General features: G+C 41.4%; 1 protein-coding gene across 2 annotated transcripts in view; it reads right to left on the bottom strand.

Annotated features, from left to right (window-relative positions):
• Nucleotides 1-12,834: 12,834 nt before the first annotated feature.
• XYLB (xylulokinase) overlaps nt 12,835-18,225 on the bottom strand; it is a 49,035-nt gene continuing 43,644 nt past the window's right edge. For both annotated transcript variants that reach the window (XM_041734159.1, XM_041734160.1), the window contains exon 19: nt 12,835-13,868. In XM_041734159.1, the coding sequence (XP_041590093.1) occupies nt 13,791-13,868 (78 nt within the window). In that variant the 3' untranslated portion in view covers nt 12,835-13,790. The remainder of the gene's footprint in view (nt 13,869-18,225) is intronic.

Raw genomic sequence — 18,225 nt, 5'->3', positions numbered from 1 at the left:
GTGTGATCCTGGAGTCCCGGGATTGAGTCCCACATCAGGTTCCCTTCAGGGAGCCTGCTTCTGCTTCTTTCTATGTCTCTGCTTCTCTCTGTGTCTCTCAGGAATAAATAAATAAAATCTTAAAAAAAAACAAAAAAACATATCAACCCTCAAGCCACTTTTTCCATATACATGGTTGCCACCCAACCTCTCACATCCAGACCACTGCAATAGCAGTGAACTTAAGGGATTGTAACTAGTCACCTGCTTCCATTCTTGCTTGGCTATATAATACATCTTCTATACAGCACCTGAAATGATCTTTTAAACATGGAACTCGTATCACGTTATTCCCTTCCTTAAAATCCTCCCATGGCTTCCTGTTATAATGCCTAACAAAGCTTAACATAATCAACCCTTCTTCCTCTCCAACTCACCATTGTCAGCCAGACACACTGGTGTGCTTTCTGCTCCTCAAACACATTAAGGTTGTTTCTACCTCAGAGCACCTGCAATCCCCACTGCCACTGCTGGAATACTCTTCTCCAACTCTCCTGGGGAGCTGAAATCCATGTTGTTGAGTTCATAAGATTAGCCTGTATCTCTACTAACATTTTATTCATGAACCAATACCAGGCTGATAGGGAAAGATGATGTGGATGTCTGAAAATCAAGGTTAATTGGGTTTTCTATTCTTTTGAACTACAAGAACACTAAAAATCGCATTTGATAGCAGACATGAGGTAACTGGAAGCAGAAAGGCAAAAAACCAACAAATGTCTACTACAGAACATATGACGGAGTTCTGCCCTTCTCATGTTTAGGACCACTCTTCCCCTACTGTCCCCGCCCCTGCTCAATGATCAAAGTCAGAAAACAAGGAATTGGGAAGAAACAATTGAGCATGGCATCCTTCAGTATCAAGCTAATGGAAGATGGAAAATTATAGCATTAAAATATGACCTGGTATCTGAATCGTTGACATTTTATTTCAAGGGTTAAATGCATTTATTTGTCAAGATAAACTTTTAAAATACCACAACTTTTGTAGTTTTACTCAGAGAACTCTTCATTAAAAAAAAAAAAATTAAGTGGCTCCAGCCTCTCTCAGCTTCTGAGAATCACTGGTTAGCGATATGCTATAGTGGGTAATTATGAAAGATATAGGGTAATATATATCAGAATATATTATTCTGTAATTTAGTTACAGTAGTACCACATTAAATGATTTCAGAGGGTACTATTCACCCGTTACAACGGGGCTAAGTGATGCTTTCTTTGGCAATACTATTCCCCCAAAACTTAGCAAGCTATTTATTTCTGACCTATTCTGTGTGTCATCCATATTAAAAGTTATTTCTTAGGAGATTCTCAAACTGTTTTAAGATTTTGCATATTTATTCATGAGAGACAGAGAGAGAGAGAGAGAGAGGCAGAGACACAGGCAGAGGGAGAAGCAGGCTCCATGCAGGGGAGCCGACATGGGACTCCATCCCGGGTTCCCAGGATCACGCCCTGGGCTGAAGGTGGCACTAAACCACTGAGCCACTCGGGCTGCCCTCAAACTATTTTATTTCTTTTCCTCCTGTCCTCATACTACTACTACTACTACTACTACTACTACTACTACTACTACTACTTCTTCTTCTTCTTCTTCTTCTTCTTCTTCTTCTTCTTCTTCTCCCTCTCTCTCTCTCTCTCTCTCTCTCTCCTTATGGTAGCCCACCTTGAAATCAACTAAATTAATTGGGTTGGATAGAAAGAGCTCTCAAAATAGATTAGATTATGCTTTGATAATGGGAAATCCCCAAATCTCAATGTCTTAAAACAACCATATTTATTTTTCAATTCAGTCAGCTCCCTGTCCATTGTGAGTTACCGAGGGAGCTATACTCATTGTAATAACTCAGAGACACAAGCTAATGAAGGCTACATTTTGATACATGCTTCTACTATTGCAGAAAAATAGGGAAGGTAAGTTATATTCAGGCTCTTAAAACTTCTACCAGATGCCAGAAAAGTGGTGGCTAGTTTGGTGGCTGCATAGTATTTGAATCTCCACAGAGCAACTACATGAAAACGAACGAAAAAAAAAAAAAAAAAACAAAATCCATGTACATTTACAAGAAAACTAGGTGACAAGATTTCCCTCTAAACACCAAAAGCAAGCAAATGGAGATGAACTACAAACTACCAACAGCAATAAAATCTACATGGACTAGCATCTGTGCAAGGGGAAGCTGAAGAACACAGCAGGGTGATAAGGTTCCTGAGAACAATCGAATCCCCAAATAGCTAGGAGATATTCACTGGAAAGCATGGCTCAATAATAATTGTAGGTGAAACTGGGAGGGGCTTCCCCAATCCAACCGCAAATCAATGCAAGGAGACTATGGTAAGAAGAGAAAGAGGTGGAACAGTTTGTCCCTGGGAACTTTCAAAACTGATTAGCCAGGCCTCTGTTGTAAATCAGATTCCTACATTGAGGAGAAATTGCTGGAAGTGGAATCACAATTGAGCTGTGTAAGATTTTTCTTCCAGCCACCATGCAGTAACTGGAATGGTATTTGCCTTTCTACCATAACAAGAAAAATGGACAAGATATAGGAGGCGACTATTTTTGGACATTACACCCGCTGTAGTCGCTCAGAGAAGAGAAAACAAAATGAAGGGAGCCTGATGATTGCCCCTGCTTTCTGACTGGAGACAAATTCCAATTCTACAATGCAGGAAGTGTATCCTAAGCAGAGCCTGGCAACCTTGCTGAGTTGAGAATAGAGAGTGAGGCTGAAGAGGGAGAAGGATACAGCGAATTTAAGAGCAAATTTTACTCTGGCAGAATACCAGAGAGTAGGGAATTACATAAAGAAACCTGGACAGCTGCAGAGGAATCTCCCTGGATCTTTTCCTGAATTCTGAGTTGTACATACATACAATGAAACTCCAGGGGGGTGAGAGAAAGAAAGACAGAAAAGCTATAAGCTGAAAAGCTCCAAGAACTCACACAGGAAAGGGAAGTTTTTATAGTTCTAACCATCCAGAGTGAAAGTCCTCATTATTTACCAGGACACTCAGACTGGAGACAAAAGAGTCACTGCCTAGTAGTGGAGGTAAACTAGCCAAGAATAAAGGCTCCCCCTGTAAGCCCACAATACCAAACCTTGAAATGATACATTAGTAACTTAAGTATTTAGGAAACAAAAGTTCAACACTTTTTAAAGGAATTCAACAAATTCTGACACTCTGTAATAAAGGATTAACAATGCCCAACATATAATAAAAGTTTACTAAACAGGAGAAAAAAAAAACACAGGAAAGTGTGACCTATTAGCAGGGGAAAAATCAGTCAGTAGAAACAGAGAAAAGACAGAGATGATGGAATTATCAAAGATTTTTTTAAAGCTATTATAAATATACTGAAAAAGTTAAGGGAAATATGAATATAATAAAGAGAGAATAAAGATATTTCAAAAATGGACTTCTAGAGTAAAAGAAATGTAGTATCTTTTTTAAAAAAAGATTAACTGGATGAAATTGACAGCAGATTAGACACTATAGAAAAATAAGATCTGGGATCCCTGGGTGGCGCAGCAGTTTGGCGCCTGCCTTTGGCCCAGGGCGCGATCCCGGAGACCCGGGATCGAATCCCACATCGGGCTCCCGGTGCATAGCCTGCTTCTTCCTCCGCCTGTGTCTCTGCCTCTCTCTCTCTCTCTCTCTGTGACTATCATAAATAAATTTAAAAAAATTAAAAAAAAAAAGAACATCACTAATTTAAAAAAAAAAGAAAAATAAGATCTATGAATTTGAAGATATAGCCAAATTAAGGATGGGGGGGAAAAAGGCTGGAAAAAATAAACAGAAATTCTATGACCTGTGGAACAATATCAAATTGTCTAACATGCGTAACTAAAATACCGGGGAATAGAGCAAAAATATTTGAAGAAACAATGGCTAAACTTTTTTCAACTTGATGAAAACTAGAATCCCACACATCCAAAAAGTTTAATAAACCCCAAAGAGGATGAACACACACACACACACACACACACACACACCCCACATCCTACATCTAACATGCAGTTTATCATTTAAAAAAAAAGAAGAAAGAAAACTATCTCCTAAGATCAGGAATAAGACAAGGGTGATTGCTCTTCCCACCTCTATTCAACATTATACTGGATGTTCTAGCCATTGCAATAAGGCAAGAAAAATAAGTAAATATTGGAAAAGAAGAAGGAAAGACATTCTTTTTTCCACAAATGACATGATATATGTAGAAAATCCTACATATTCTTCTAGTGCAAAATACTAACAGAGCTAATAAGAACTAGTAAGTGAATTTAGTAAGGTGAGAAGATACAAGATCAAACAAAAATCCACTTATATATGCTAGTAATGATACCACAGAGCATTTCTATAAGCTGGCAATAAACATTTGAAAAATGAAAAATCCTTACATCAGCATCAGAAAACATTAAGTATATTTGAATGGCCAATAAGCATATAAAAAGGTGCTGGGGATTCCTGGGTGGCTCAGCAGTTTGGCACCTGCCTTTGGCCCAGGGCGTGACCCCAGAGTCCCGGGATCAAGTCCCACATTGGGCTCCCTGCATGGAGCCTGCTTCTCTCTCTGCCTAAGTCTCTGCCTCTCTCTCTGTATCTCTCATGAATAAATAAATAAAATCTTAAAAAAAAAACCTTCTAGATAGTGGTAATGGTGGCACAACACTGTGAATGTATTTAATGCCTTAACTCATGACCCTGAGATCAAAACCTGAGTTGAGATGACAGTTGGATGCTCAACTGACTGAGCCACCCAGGCACCTCTGTTTGTGCCTACTCTTGATCCAAAGGTACATGAATCAAAAAATCAAATTATTTGTCTCTAATGTAGCCAACACAAATGGGTGAAAACAAGGACAAGATCATTGCAAAAGCACCATCATTTGGAAAGTGTAAGAATGAAAGTGTATAGCAATCACTTGCTTATAGCAGTTCTAAAATCCCACTGGGAATGTATGCACAGGTCTCCCTGCTCTAGAGATGGGAAATGGTTTGTGATTAAGGTCCAGTTTCTTCAGGATATGAATAATCTATTGCCACATAACAATAAATAACTACCACTATCACCACAAACTTAGTGAGTTAGAATAACACCCATGTATCATCTCAGTTTCTGTAGGGTCAAGAATCTGGGTATGGTTTACCTGGCTCCTCAAGTCCTCTGCTTCAGAAACTCTCATAAGGGGCACCTGGGTGGCTCAGTGGTTGAGTGTCTGCCTTTGACTCAGGTCATGATCCCAGGGGCTCTGGTATTGAGTCCCACATCAGGCTCCTAGCAGGGAACCTGCCTTCTCCTTCTGCCTCTCCGTGTCTCTTATGAATAAATAAATGAAATCTTTAGAATTTTTTTTTTAAAAAGACCTCTGAACGAATCAAGGCCTATTCTAATAGGCTCTTCCTGTTGATTAAAATGACTTCCAGGACACATAAGATTATTGTCTCATTGTAGCTTGATACCTAAAGTATCAGTGATTAAGCCCAGAGAGCAAGCAAGATCTCAAAATGATTGGGTATGGCTTTTGGTGCAGAATCGATTCAAATCAGACACAGAAGATCCATAGAGGGGATACCTGGGTGGCTTAGCAGTTTGGTGCCTGCCTTTGGCCCAGGGTGTGATCCTGGAGTCCCAGGATCGAGTCCCACATCAGGCTTCCTGCATGGAGCCCGCTTCTTCTCTGTGTCTCTGCCTCTCTCTCTCTCTCTCTCATAAATAAATAAAATCTTTTTAAAAAAAGAAGATCCATAGAACTTTTAGGGAGCTATGCTAACAAAAGGGACATCAACCTAGATTAAAAGAACCTAAATGTAAAAAGACTCTGAGCCCACAAATTTCTTTGGACAGGAAGCAGGCCAACGAAGTCATTCAGAAGGCACATCTTCCAATGCCCTCTTCAGAAGTGTTCAAGGAGGGCAATGCAAAGTGAAAGATGTAGACGGTAAAGCCAAGAGCCATTGGAGAACAATGAACTGGATGCCATGTTTATCTGTGGCAGATAAACTCTGGGATGGCCTGCAATGATCCCTGCCTCCTGGTATTCACACCCTTGTGTAACTCCCACCTCCTGAGTATGAGCAGGACCTGTAACTCACTTCTAATAGAAAATGGCCAAGGTGATTGTATGTCACTTCTGTAACTATGTTGCATATGATTATAACTGCTATCTTCCTAGCCGACTCTAATGACTCCCTTGCAGCCTTTGATGAAGTAAGCTGCCCCATGGGGAGACCCACATGCAGGGAAGTGAGGGGAGCTTCTGGCCAATAACCATCAAATAATTGAGACCCTCAATCCAGTAATTCACACGGAGCTGGATCCACATGACTTTGGAAGTGAATCCTTCTCTAGTCAAGCATCAGATGAGACCCTAGCTCTGGCCAACATCTTGATTATAGCCTTGTGAAAGGTTTTTCTTTTCTTTTCTTTTCTTTTCTTTTCTTTTCTTTTCTTTTTTCTTTTCCTTTTTTCTTTTCTTTTCTTTCTTTCTTCTTCTTTCTTTTCTCTTTCTTCTTTCTTTTCTCTTCTTTCTTTCTTTCTTTCTCTTTCTCTCTTCTTTCTCTCTTTCTTTCTTTCTTCTTTCTTTTCTCTTTCTTTCTTTCTCTTTCTCTCTTCTTTTTTTCTCTTTCTTTCTTTCTTTCTTTCTTTCTTTCTTTCTTCTTTCTTCTTTCTTTCTTAAGATTGTATTTATTTATTCATGAGAGACACACAGAGAGAAGCAGAGACATAGGCAGAGGGAGAAGCAGGCTCCCTGTGGGGGGCCTGATGTGGGATCCCAGAGACCCTGGGATCACAACCTGAGCCGAAGGCAGACGCTCAACCACTGAGCCACCCAGGCGCCCCTCCAAAGTGTCTTCAGTCCGTGATTTTGTTTTTACTTAAAGCTGTATCTTAAGCCTGAGGTCTTTCATTGGCTTAAAGGGATGGAGATGAAAAAGTTATTATTCTAACACCTTTATATCCCCCCTAAATTCTACCTCAAATCTGGCCAGTTCCTGAGTAATAGGCAGCTGACATTTTCAATGTTTTGCCTAGAAATGTCTTTTCTCAAGCCCAAATGTTCAGGAGGTACATTTTCTGCCCTTCCAAGTTACTGCAGGTGCTCAGTTTTTCCATTTTTCAGTCTCCTAAAATAATTTTCTTAACATTTTTCCAAGCTCCACCCACAGCCCAGCTCCAATGTCACGTATATTAGTTTTTTGATTTGGCACCAATTTCTGTATCACTTATCTATTACTATAAATAAATCTCTTTAAGTATCAACACCCTAAAATAATAGACACGTATTTAGCTCACAAATCTGTAGGGTGGTGATTTAGTTGGACTTGGCTGGGCAGTGCTTCTGGTCTCACCTGTACCCATTCACATGTTTAGGACAGTTACCTTGACTGACCAAGGATGGCTTTGGTCAGGCAAGATTAGGCCCCAAAATTTCATAATAAAGGTAGAGAGCAAAATGAGAGAAACCTCAATTGCATAAGGACTTTCAAAGCCCGTGCTTGCATCTTGTTTGTGAAAAACCCAAAGGAAAGACACAACAAAACTCCATGGCCAAGTATGTGGATATAAGAGTAAGTGAAGAACTGGGGCTATTTTTGCAACCTAATTGGGAATCAATGTTATATTTGCTTCACAAAAATCTGGACGTGTTTCTTCTTTCCCAAAGTTCTAGAATACATTATGTAGCAAAGAGCTCAATTATGAAGGTTTGATAGAACCTAGAGCCAACCAACCTAGAGCTTTTCATAGTATGGCTCTTTGATAATCTATTTCCTTTATGAAAATTAGTCTGCTTAAACTTTCTACTGGAGTCATTTTAGTACATTATGTTTCCTGGTCATTACCATTTCATCTAGGTTTGAAATGAAACCTAGGTTTCACCTGAGCTGAAGGCAGACGTTCAACCACTGAGCCACCCAGGTGCCCACCCCAAGAGTAATTCATAGAAAGTCTTTCTCCATATAAGACTTAAAAATATGTATATGTATTTTATTAATTTCTCACTTTATTGCATTGGGATTTAAGAATATTGCATTATCTCTAGTTTATAGAAATTACAGATGTTCTTTGTGATATAATAAATGGCCAATTTCTGTGAATAGGTACATCCTCTATTATGTAGTATTATTCCTTATTATAAGATGCAAAATTCAATATATATATTCAGAAGATATATATTCTGTTGGAATCTATCGCTGAAATCAAAGAAAATCATTTAAAGTTGGCAAATGAAAGAGGTTCTAACATTTATAATTAGTATAACTTCATTGTGACTCTAGCATTAGTGTCCTTCTTTGTCTTTCTCCTGAATTCTACCTTTATCAGATATCAGTATTGTAATCTTGCTTTTTATGATTTGTACTTGCCTGGTATATTTTTGCCCATCTAATTTTTAGCCTTAATGGATCAATTGTTTTTAGATATGTCTCTTGTAAATAACATAAAATGCTGGTTTGTGAGTCAATTTGAACTTTACTTTTTAAAGGATTCTTTTAAAAAGATTCTATTTATTTATTCACGAGAGACACACAGAGAGGCAGAGACACAGGCAGAGGGAGAAGCAGGCTCCATGCAGGTAGCCCGACATGGAACTCGATCCCGGGTCTCCAGGATCAGGCTCCGGAACAAAGGCAGCGCTAAACCGCTGAGCCACCAGGGCTGCCCTGAACTTTTTTAAAAAGTTCATAAATTCCAGTTAGTGAACATACAGCATAATATTAGCTTCAGGTGCACAATATACTGATTCAACACTGCCAAACAACACCCTGTGCTCATCACAAGCACACTCCTGAATCCCTACCACCTTTTTTCACCTATCCTCCTTCCACCTCCCCTCTAGTAACCTCCAGTTTATTCTCTATAGTTAAGAGTGTTTCCTGGGGCACCTGGGTGGCTCAGTCTGTTAAGTAACTCTTATTCCCAGATCAGGTCTTGATCTCAAGGTGGTGAGTTCAAGCCTTACATTGGACTCCACACTGGACGTGGAGCCTACTTTCCAAAAAGAGAGTCTGTTTCCTAGTTTGCCTCCGTTTTTTCCCCCACTTTGCTCATTTTTGAAATCTTTTAAAAATAGATGAGTTGAATCTTTTAATTTATTAATTTCACTTTGCTTCTTTACTTGTATGATGTTACATTCACTGCATGTTTTTCACTATGCAACTTATGGCCTTTACTACTGTTTCTTTGGGCACTGAGGGAAATTCCTATCTTTAGTCCAGTGATTATCTTTGTACTATTACCTATATATAATTCTTTTAGTCTCTCTTTTCTTTAAGCCCCAACTACTTGGTTTGTCAACTTTAAATGATACTCTTTGCCTTGTACATACTGCCTTTGCAACAGACTTCTTTGTACTGTCCTCTTCTTTTTCATTTGTTACTTTTACCTTATCAAAGCATATACCACTTGATTCTATTTTTCCACCCCATCTCCACTTTCATTTTTTATTTTTTTAATTTTTTAAAAAGACTTTATTCATGAGAGAGAGAGAGAGAGAGAGAGAGAGAGAGGCAGAGACACAGGCAGAAGGAAAAGCAGGCTCCATGCAGGGAGCCTGATGTGGGACTCAATCCCGGGTCTCCAGGATCAGGGCCTGGGCTGAAGGTGGCGCTAAACCACTGAGCCACCTGGGCTGCCCTCTCAACTTTCCTTTTGGTCTTAGATCTGAAACTAAAGATACTTAGTGCTCACCATTAGTCTTTTTGCTGAAGTTCCCCAATCATCTCCTAGTTGGTTGGAGCCTACCTTTTAGTAAGATCCTAAGGGGTTATGAGTACAATTATTTCCTGAGCTCTCACGATTTAAACATATATATCCTTGATACTTAAAGGACAGCTTAGCTGGATATAAAACACTTATTCTTAGTTCCCATCTTTTTTAACTTCTTGAAAATGTTGCTCCACTCCTACTTACTTTTTGTTAAGTCTGATGCCAGTCTGACCTTTCCTTTGTTAAGAGACTAGCTCTATTGGGCTAAAGGGTTTTTTACTTCATCTTCAAAGTTTTAATAGTTTGCTAGGATAGGTCCAGTTGACCATTCTGGGTCTTTTCTATGTAACAAAAGGGGCCCTTCAAGCATCAAGTCTTCTTTTTAATTTTTCAGAAATTTCTCCTGGGGCAGTTTTAAGTATTAACCAATTACACTGTCTTTTTTGGTAGCTTCTGGGAGCTCCAATTTTATCTATGTTACTTCTTCTTTACCTATCATTTTTGTTTTGTACCTTTTCAGCTCTTCCTGTGTATTTTTTGCTTAGCTTTTGTCATTCCCATATACGTTTTTTTCAAAGGTTTTATTTATTTATTAATTTTAAAGATTTTATTTATTTATTCGTAGAGACACAGAGAGAAAGAGAGAGGCAGAGACACAGGCAGAGGGAGAAGCAGGCTCCATGTAGAGAGCCTGACGTGGGACTCAATCCAGGGTCTCCAGGATCACACCCTGGGCTGCAGGCGGTGCTAAACCGCTGTGCCACCAGGGCTGCCCAGGTTTTATTTTTTATTCATGAGAGACAGTGAGAGAGGCGCAGAGACACAGGCAGAGGGAGAAGCAGGCTCCATGCAGGAAGCCTGATGTGGGACTCGTTCCCGGGCCTCCAGGATCAGGCCCTGGCTGAAGGCTGCGCTAAACCCCTGAGCCACCCGGGATGCCCTGTCATTCCCATATTCTATATGCTTTACTGCACTTGTAGTCATCTCTTTTATTTGAATATGTTGTGGTTTCATCTTTATATCTGATGATTTTAATTTTTTGTTCAAATTCTTTCCCAAGCTTGGTCATTTCTCTCTTCACATATGCCTGTGTTTTTTCATTTTTATTCGGAGTTTTACATTTTCTGAACTGTGGTATTCTTTCATATTCATATTCAGTTTCAAAATTCTAGAGTTTATGTTGGAGGGTTGTTACAGTTTACTGTTTTGTTCTCTTTATTTTGGACTATTTCATCAGCTTGAAAAGTTATCATTCTGACTTTGTTTTCTTCATATATTTGTATACAAAGTGAGTTCCTTTTTCTAGTTATATTGACATGCTTATGATAACAGGCAACTCTATGGGGGCAAAGGTAAAATGGGAAATGGATTGACTGGTCCTTTCTGTTTCTTGATCCAAGAGAACCTTTTTCTGTTGATCAATGTTGTAAAACTTATTTAATAAGTAATGTCTAGGTAGTAGGGGTGGGGAAGTTATCTATCTTCTGGATCTTTGACTTGCTATTGACAGGCTGTTATCTTTAGCTTTCTTTTTTCCTTTGAACCACCAAGCTTGCTAGGGGCACCACTTCCTTTCAAGATGACTCCATCCCTCTCAGAAGTGATGATGCTGGTCCCACCCGCTTTCTAAACTTCTTCCTTTTGACTTCCCCCTATACTGCTCTGATCAACCAGATCTCAGATCCAGTTTGCAGCATTTTTCCACTCTGGGTGGAAACCACAAATAGACTGATTTAATCAAAGTCCCAAAACAGGCAGGGGCCTGCAGCAGAGGTAAAATCTGGGGGGGTTCTGCAGGAAGCAGATCACACAGGACTTTCTATGTAGGCTTCTGTCATAATTTGAGCAATGAATAAAAGGATCTAAGATAAAACAGGGATACAGAGAAAGGAACTGCTTTAGGAGTTACCAAAGGAATAACCAAACTCACTTGGTGACTTATCTGACATAAGAAAGGGGGAGGACAACTGCATTTGGGGTTTGGGTTCTTCAATGAATGGATGAACGAACAGTGGGCACCAGTTCATTGAAACAGGAACACAAAAGGAGCTAGTTTGGGGAAGGGCAAGGGAAGATAAGTGGAGTCTGAAGTACCCCTCTGAGAATTCTGATAGACTCTAAGGAGAGTTCTGGATGGAAATATAGATCTGGGCATTCCTGGCTTATATATAGTGGTTGAAACCCAAGAAGAGATGAAATCATCCAATAAGAGAGGACAGAATGGGGGAGAAAGATGGATAAGGACAGAGATTTGGGGCTGAGCAATAACTAAGAAGGAGTACACAGAGTGTTCGTATCAGTAAAAAAGAAAGGGCATCCCGGGTGGCTCAGCGGTTTAGGGCTGCCTTCAGCCCAGGGTGTGGTCTTGGAGACCTAGGATCGAGTCCCACGTCAGGCTCCCTGCATGGAATGGAGCCTGCTTCTCCCTCTGCCTGTGTCTGTGCCTCTCTCTCTCTCTCATGAATAAATAAATAAAATCTTTAAAAAAAAGACAGAAGGAATGAAATATCAGGGGACAGAATGGGAGAGAAAGAGGGATGGGACAGAGATTTGGGGCCAAGCAATAATTAAGGAGTACACAAGGAGTGCTCATATCAGTAAAGAAGAAAGAAGGAATGAAATATCAGGAAAGCAGGAGAGAAGCTGGAAAGAATGACTATCAAAAAGAAGGCAAGGTAGAAATAATTACTGTAATAGATAAAAATACATGGACTATATTAAATGTATCATATTGACACTGAAAATAAAAACCTACTTGCTGTTAGAGGATGCTTGGGAATCAACCCATTAAGAAAACCAGACATTAGGTGCCTTCTGAAAGAAGAATACACCACCATCTTATGAAGTTGTCTGACAATAAAAAGGGAAATAATCACATGTGCATTGGATCAAACTTCTAGATCAGTGGTTATGAACCAGGGGCAATTTTGTCTTCCCATCCCCACCAGATGTGTGGCAATGCCTGAAGACATTCTGAATTGTCATGACTTGGGGAAGGGGTGCTACTGGCATCTGGTGGATCGAGGCCAGTGACACTGCTGCCCCCTCACAACCAAAACCTATTCAGCCCCAAATGCTAATAATATTGAGGTTGAGGAGCTCTGTATTAGTCCCAACCACCAATTTACAGGAAATACAGAAGACAGAGAGTATGTACATGAATAGAATCAACAAAATCCAGAATTTGAGAAATTCTTCTGAAGGAAGGGATGGAGGGAGGGAGGTGCTCCCCTGTATCACCTGAGAGAGGGCCCCTGCACGTGGTCTGGTGTGCCAGGGAGTCAGGCAGCCTGTGGGCAGAGCTGATGGGAGGAGACAGGAAGCCTATTCAACAGGTCAAGCTTTTTGGGTGGGAAGAACTTACAGCAGGTGGGCATGGGGAGAGAGGAGAGATTAGGGAGGATGAAGGGGCAGATGCTGGAGGGTGAGAAGAGCAAAAACTTGAAGGAGGGGTGAGCATGGAGAAGACAAGAAAGGAAGACACTAGGAAGCCCTCCTGAAATGAGGAAGGAGGAAGCAGCTGGGGGATGGGGGGGGGTGTCAGGCTTTGCAGGGGTAGGGATGGACCACAGGAGTTATAGTATGGGGCAAGAGAAGGTGGCTGCAGGTTATTTTGGGGGAGGAGTAGTCAAAAAGACCAAGTTGGGGAAGGGGTTGCTGGGGTCAGGGTATGGGGGACAGCTCTGTCTCCCTGTTCTCCTGATTGAGGTCCTATATTAGCTTTACTTCTGCCTTTAAAAGGCCAACAGTCACAGTTTTTACTGGACACATCCCAGTCTCACTGTTTTCTCTTGCCTCCCAGGTTAGACAGGAAAAGACAGATGCTTTCCTGTTCCGGGAAAAAGGGTCCATTTAAGTTTAGGAAGGTGTGCTAAGGTGGGTTTCAGGTGGTCCCAGGCAGGGCTGGAGCACTGCAGAGTCAGGTGGGCTGGTACTCCCGTAGGACAAGGAAGAGGATCCCTGCTGTCCAGGAGGAGCATGTCTCCAAATGGGATCAGTGGAGTCTGACGCAGGGTTAACAGGGGTGCCTGGGCCCAGGCATTCACTCTGGAGGCCCCCGGGTCTGGGCCAGGATTCTCTGCTCAAGCTTGGCGTACTGCGGGAGAAGGGCCTCGTAGACCTGGAGGGACAAAAAGAGCAGTTTAGAATGGGGAGGGAGAGGTGCCTCTTCCATCTCTTTGCAGCCTGCAGTTTTAAAATTTAGCATCCTATTTACTTGCGATTTAGGTGCTTGTGCTGGGCAAAAGAAAGGAAGAATCAATTCACAAAAGAGGAAAAGCTAGTAGTTCTCAAACCTACAGTTTAAGATTTTTTAAAAATGCAAATTAGGACAAAAATTTGTTATCAAATCTACAAGATTTTTAAAAATTCTGGTGAAGGTACCTGGCAATGCCATCTTGTCTCATGGTTGGTGAAGTTGGTGGTGCCACTCTTCTGGGAATCAACTTGACTATATGTTGGCATTAAAGGGCTTGAAAATGGCCATAACCTTTGACTCAGTCATTCTACTTCTGCAAAGCTCCCCTAAGGAAACAATCCTAAATGTGGGATGCCAGGCCTACGAAGGATCTTCTTAGACACTAACCACCCAGTTTCCTAAGACTACCATGGACCACACCTTGGCCCTCAAAAGGATAAACTAGAGAAACAAACCTATTGGTACAGTGGTTGCAAGTGCTCCTCTTGAATGAAAGACCACATAGTGGTCCTTATAGCAGTTTGCACAAGTGTCCAGGAAAGGGTCTCCCTGACCCCCCATGTTACAGCTCAGGTGCAAACGTAAAATCCACATTGTACAGGTGCAAAGAACCACCGTGGCTTTGGAACCTCATGCCCCACAGGAGTATCTCTTGTAACAACTTCATAGGCAAGACACATGCCCATGAGATGTCACTGGACTCAGGGAAGCCCTAAGTATAACTTCCAAAGTATATATGGTTTTCCCACTCCAGATACGATGCCCTAAGTAAAGGCCATTTGTACATAAGCAATGTTGCATAGTAATATTGTTGACATTCCATTTTTATTTAAGTCTCAAAAGAAACAGAGCTAGAAATTGAACCAGGGTTCAAATTCTCATGCAGAATAGGAAAAGGTTCTGTTCACCTTTTACCCATATAATTTCAATTATAAAAATTAAGAAACTAAAAGCAACTGCTCTAAGACATACAAAATGCACAATTATGATTCATTAGCCAGACAGATTATTATGCAGTCATTAAAAATAATGTGTATGCTCATTTTTAAGAATGTAAATACTCATGTTGTACTGTAGTATTTTTTTAAAAAGTGGGCTACAAAATTATATATACAGTGTGCTATGTAATAAACCAAAACCAAAAACCAATAAGGGAAAAAGGTTTTCTTTTAAGATTTTATTTTTAAATAATCTCTATACCCAATGTGGGGCTTGAACTCACAACCCTAAGATCAAGAATCGAACCGAGCCAACCCGGAGCTGCCCATAACCCCACATTCTTAACCTCATTCCTTCATTCCCCGTCCCCTCCTTTATTTAAATATATATATATATGATTTTATGTATTTATTCATGAGAGACAGAGAGAGAGAGGCAGAGACACAGGCAGAGGGAGAAACAGGCTCCATGCAGGAAGCCTGATGTGGGACTTGATCCTGGGTCTCCAGGATCAGGCCCTGGGCTAAGGCAGCACTAAACCGCTGAGCCACCTGGGCTGCCCTCCCTCCTTTATTTAAAGCTGTTTTCTCCTGTGGCTCTATAAGCCTAGCCTGAGAAATGTGGGCACTTCAGGTGAGCACATGGTGTCTAATAGATCAGCAACACTTAAAGACCAAGGGACCCAGGTTTCCTTGAGACTCACAAATGCCACTACTAGCTCATGCCAATCCCACTCCTTCATTTGGCTTAATTAGCTCCAAAGTCAAGTACTTTAAAAACTAATTACACAACCAAGGCCCACTCTTGGCACATCTGGGGCAGCTCTTTGAAGGTGACAGAGAAGAGAACTCAGGGGGCGCTTTGATCTTCTGTCAGGAGGAAATTGCAATTTCTCTGCTGAGCCGAGAGAAAACACTGGTGCAGTTTTGAGTTTCCACTTAAGCACAACCACTGCTGTATGTGCCATAGAGAGAACACAGAGGATGCTCCCCTGCTCCCAAGGAGTTTACAAAGCAGTCCTCAAATAGGTCATTACACCAACAGTCACAGACTGTTGCTGCTTGGAGCCTGGTGTCACAAAGGATCCTGAGGTTACACATGTGGTTAATGGTACAGAGTCCCAGGAGCTTTTTAGTCACTTTGGTCATGGGCAAGCCAGGGAAGGTGGTGATACACACACAGAGTGTTTGCTACCTATAATGAGGCAGGTAAAGCTGTCTGCTTCCCTAATGCTTTCCCCAACTACCTTCTCCCTTGTAGGCCTCCTTCTAGAGGACAAAAGAGCCAGAACCTGTCCCATGGTTACAACCACAGGTGACCATGTGACCAAGTGGCAGTCTGGTGGGGGAATTGAGAGGAACAGATCAGTATTCTCTTTCTGATGAGCAAAAAGCGTGTGAAGAGAGGCTGCCCAACACCATGCTCTCATTCCTACCTATGGATACAGTGGTGAGGGAGTGTGATGTTTGGAGCAGCTGCAGATAGCCTGTGATCATTTGGAGCACATCTAGAGCCATACTACCCAATACAGTACCCTTAAATCACATATGTCTGTGAGCACTTGAAACATGACTAGTGCTCCAAGTATAAGATGCACACCAGATTTCAAAAGCTTCATACAAAAAAGAGGAATGTTAAAATATCACATTAGTAATTTTTCTTATTGATTACCTATTGAAATGGCATTATTTTGGACATACTGGATTAGATAAAATATATCTTTAAAATTAGTCATTTATTTATTTTTACTTTTTTTTAAATGAGACTACTAGAAAATTATAAATGACATATGTGATTCTCATGTTCCCATCGTCTGTTGCTGAGCTGTAGAACTGCAGGGAATATGACCCAGAGCCCTGACACCATCAAACCACTGAACCAACCCTGACAACTACCTTCACACTTCTTGTTACATAGCAAAGCCATTATAGTCAAAGATTCGTCTTAAGCCTCACAATTAGCAGGTTAAAAGTAGGCAGGGACCAGATGGTGTCCCCACTTCACAGATGAGAAATGCTGCTCAAGGTCACGTGAAGGTCGTATGTTAAAGGAAAGGCAGGATAAGAATCTGAACCCAAAGGCCCTTTAAATCAGTTTGGGGCCTTCCTACTGCATTGAGCTGACTCTTAAAGGTAAGGACATACAACTTAAGGACAAAGTAATAGGAGCCTGGGTACACCTTTGTGTGGAGGGCATGTAGTCACCTGGAAACTGGGAGCTTCTGTTCTAAGATATGTTGAGAGGCAATTCTCCATGGAGTTTCACATGTCTGGTGACAGCTTTTGTTGCAGTCTATCTTTTCAATGTTTATACAGCAAACAGCAATGGAAGATAGAGATAGAGTCGCCCTCTGGGATAGAGGGAAAATTTATTTGCTGAGTAGGCTAGTACAGAAATGTCTTAAGGACAAAGGTTGAGCAGATCTGCTTGCAACTCCTTTATAATTTGGGAATTTCCTAAGCCTGGGGTCACTCAGCTGAGACACAGACACAGCATGTGCACAGTATCCTCGTGGGCCCATTTCGTATCATCCCATGGCATGTTAGGGCCAAGGAAATCTGGTGCAAGCATGAATTCAGCTCATGCTACTTGCTCAACCGGTAATGATGCCCTCCATCTGTGCAACCCTGCTCCTGGGCTGCCAGAACCTTCTGCAAATAGGAATAGAGGTATGGTGGATGCTGTGTTGTACCAGTCAGATTGTCCTTCAGGAATGAAGAACTTATTCTCCCAGCCCTCAGCTGATGGCCCCCTCTGGGGATTGCTTTGGCTATAGAAAGCTGCCTTACCTCATCCTGGGGTGGCCTGAGGGCAGAGACTCATTGACCTGAGATATAAAGGCCCGGCCCCCTCATCTCAACTGGGTTTAAGTCCAGAGAGCCTGCCCAGCTTCAGAACTTCCTCTAGGACAGGCTGAGGGCTCCACTGAGATTGCCCTGTGGCTCACCTCCTCCTTCTGCCCTGTCCTGCCTTGTTTCCTCCTACACAAATGTAGATACCAAGAGCACCTCCAGTAAATCTCCTAAACCTTAATCAGCATCTCAGTGTCTGCTTTCCAGAGAATCCAACCTGTAACCAGCAGGGTCCGCCTTCACAGGGATTTCCTGGCCTGGGGAACCACACCCCTGTCCTGGATCCAGACTTCACTCTGAGTCCTAGAAACGCAGCACATCTTGCATTTAAGTGACAGTCTTTCTGTGGCTTCTGAGCCAGTGAAATATAAGGGCTCATCCTGAGGCATATGGAGCACTGAAGATATACTCAGCAATCTATCTGACCCTTGGAGCTATAAAATCAGCAGTGTCTTGAATCTCATTTGAAAACTTGGCTTCTTCTGCTC

This window comes from Vulpes lagopus, chromosome 19, assembly GCF_018345385.1.
Source record: "Vulpes lagopus strain Blue_001 chromosome 19, ASM1834538v1, whole genome shotgun sequence".
NCBI lineage: Eukaryota > Metazoa > Chordata > Mammalia > Carnivora > Canidae > Vulpes > Vulpes lagopus.
The sequence above is the reverse complement of the archived record's forward strand: the minus strand, read 5'-3'. Positions and strand labels throughout refer to the sequence as shown.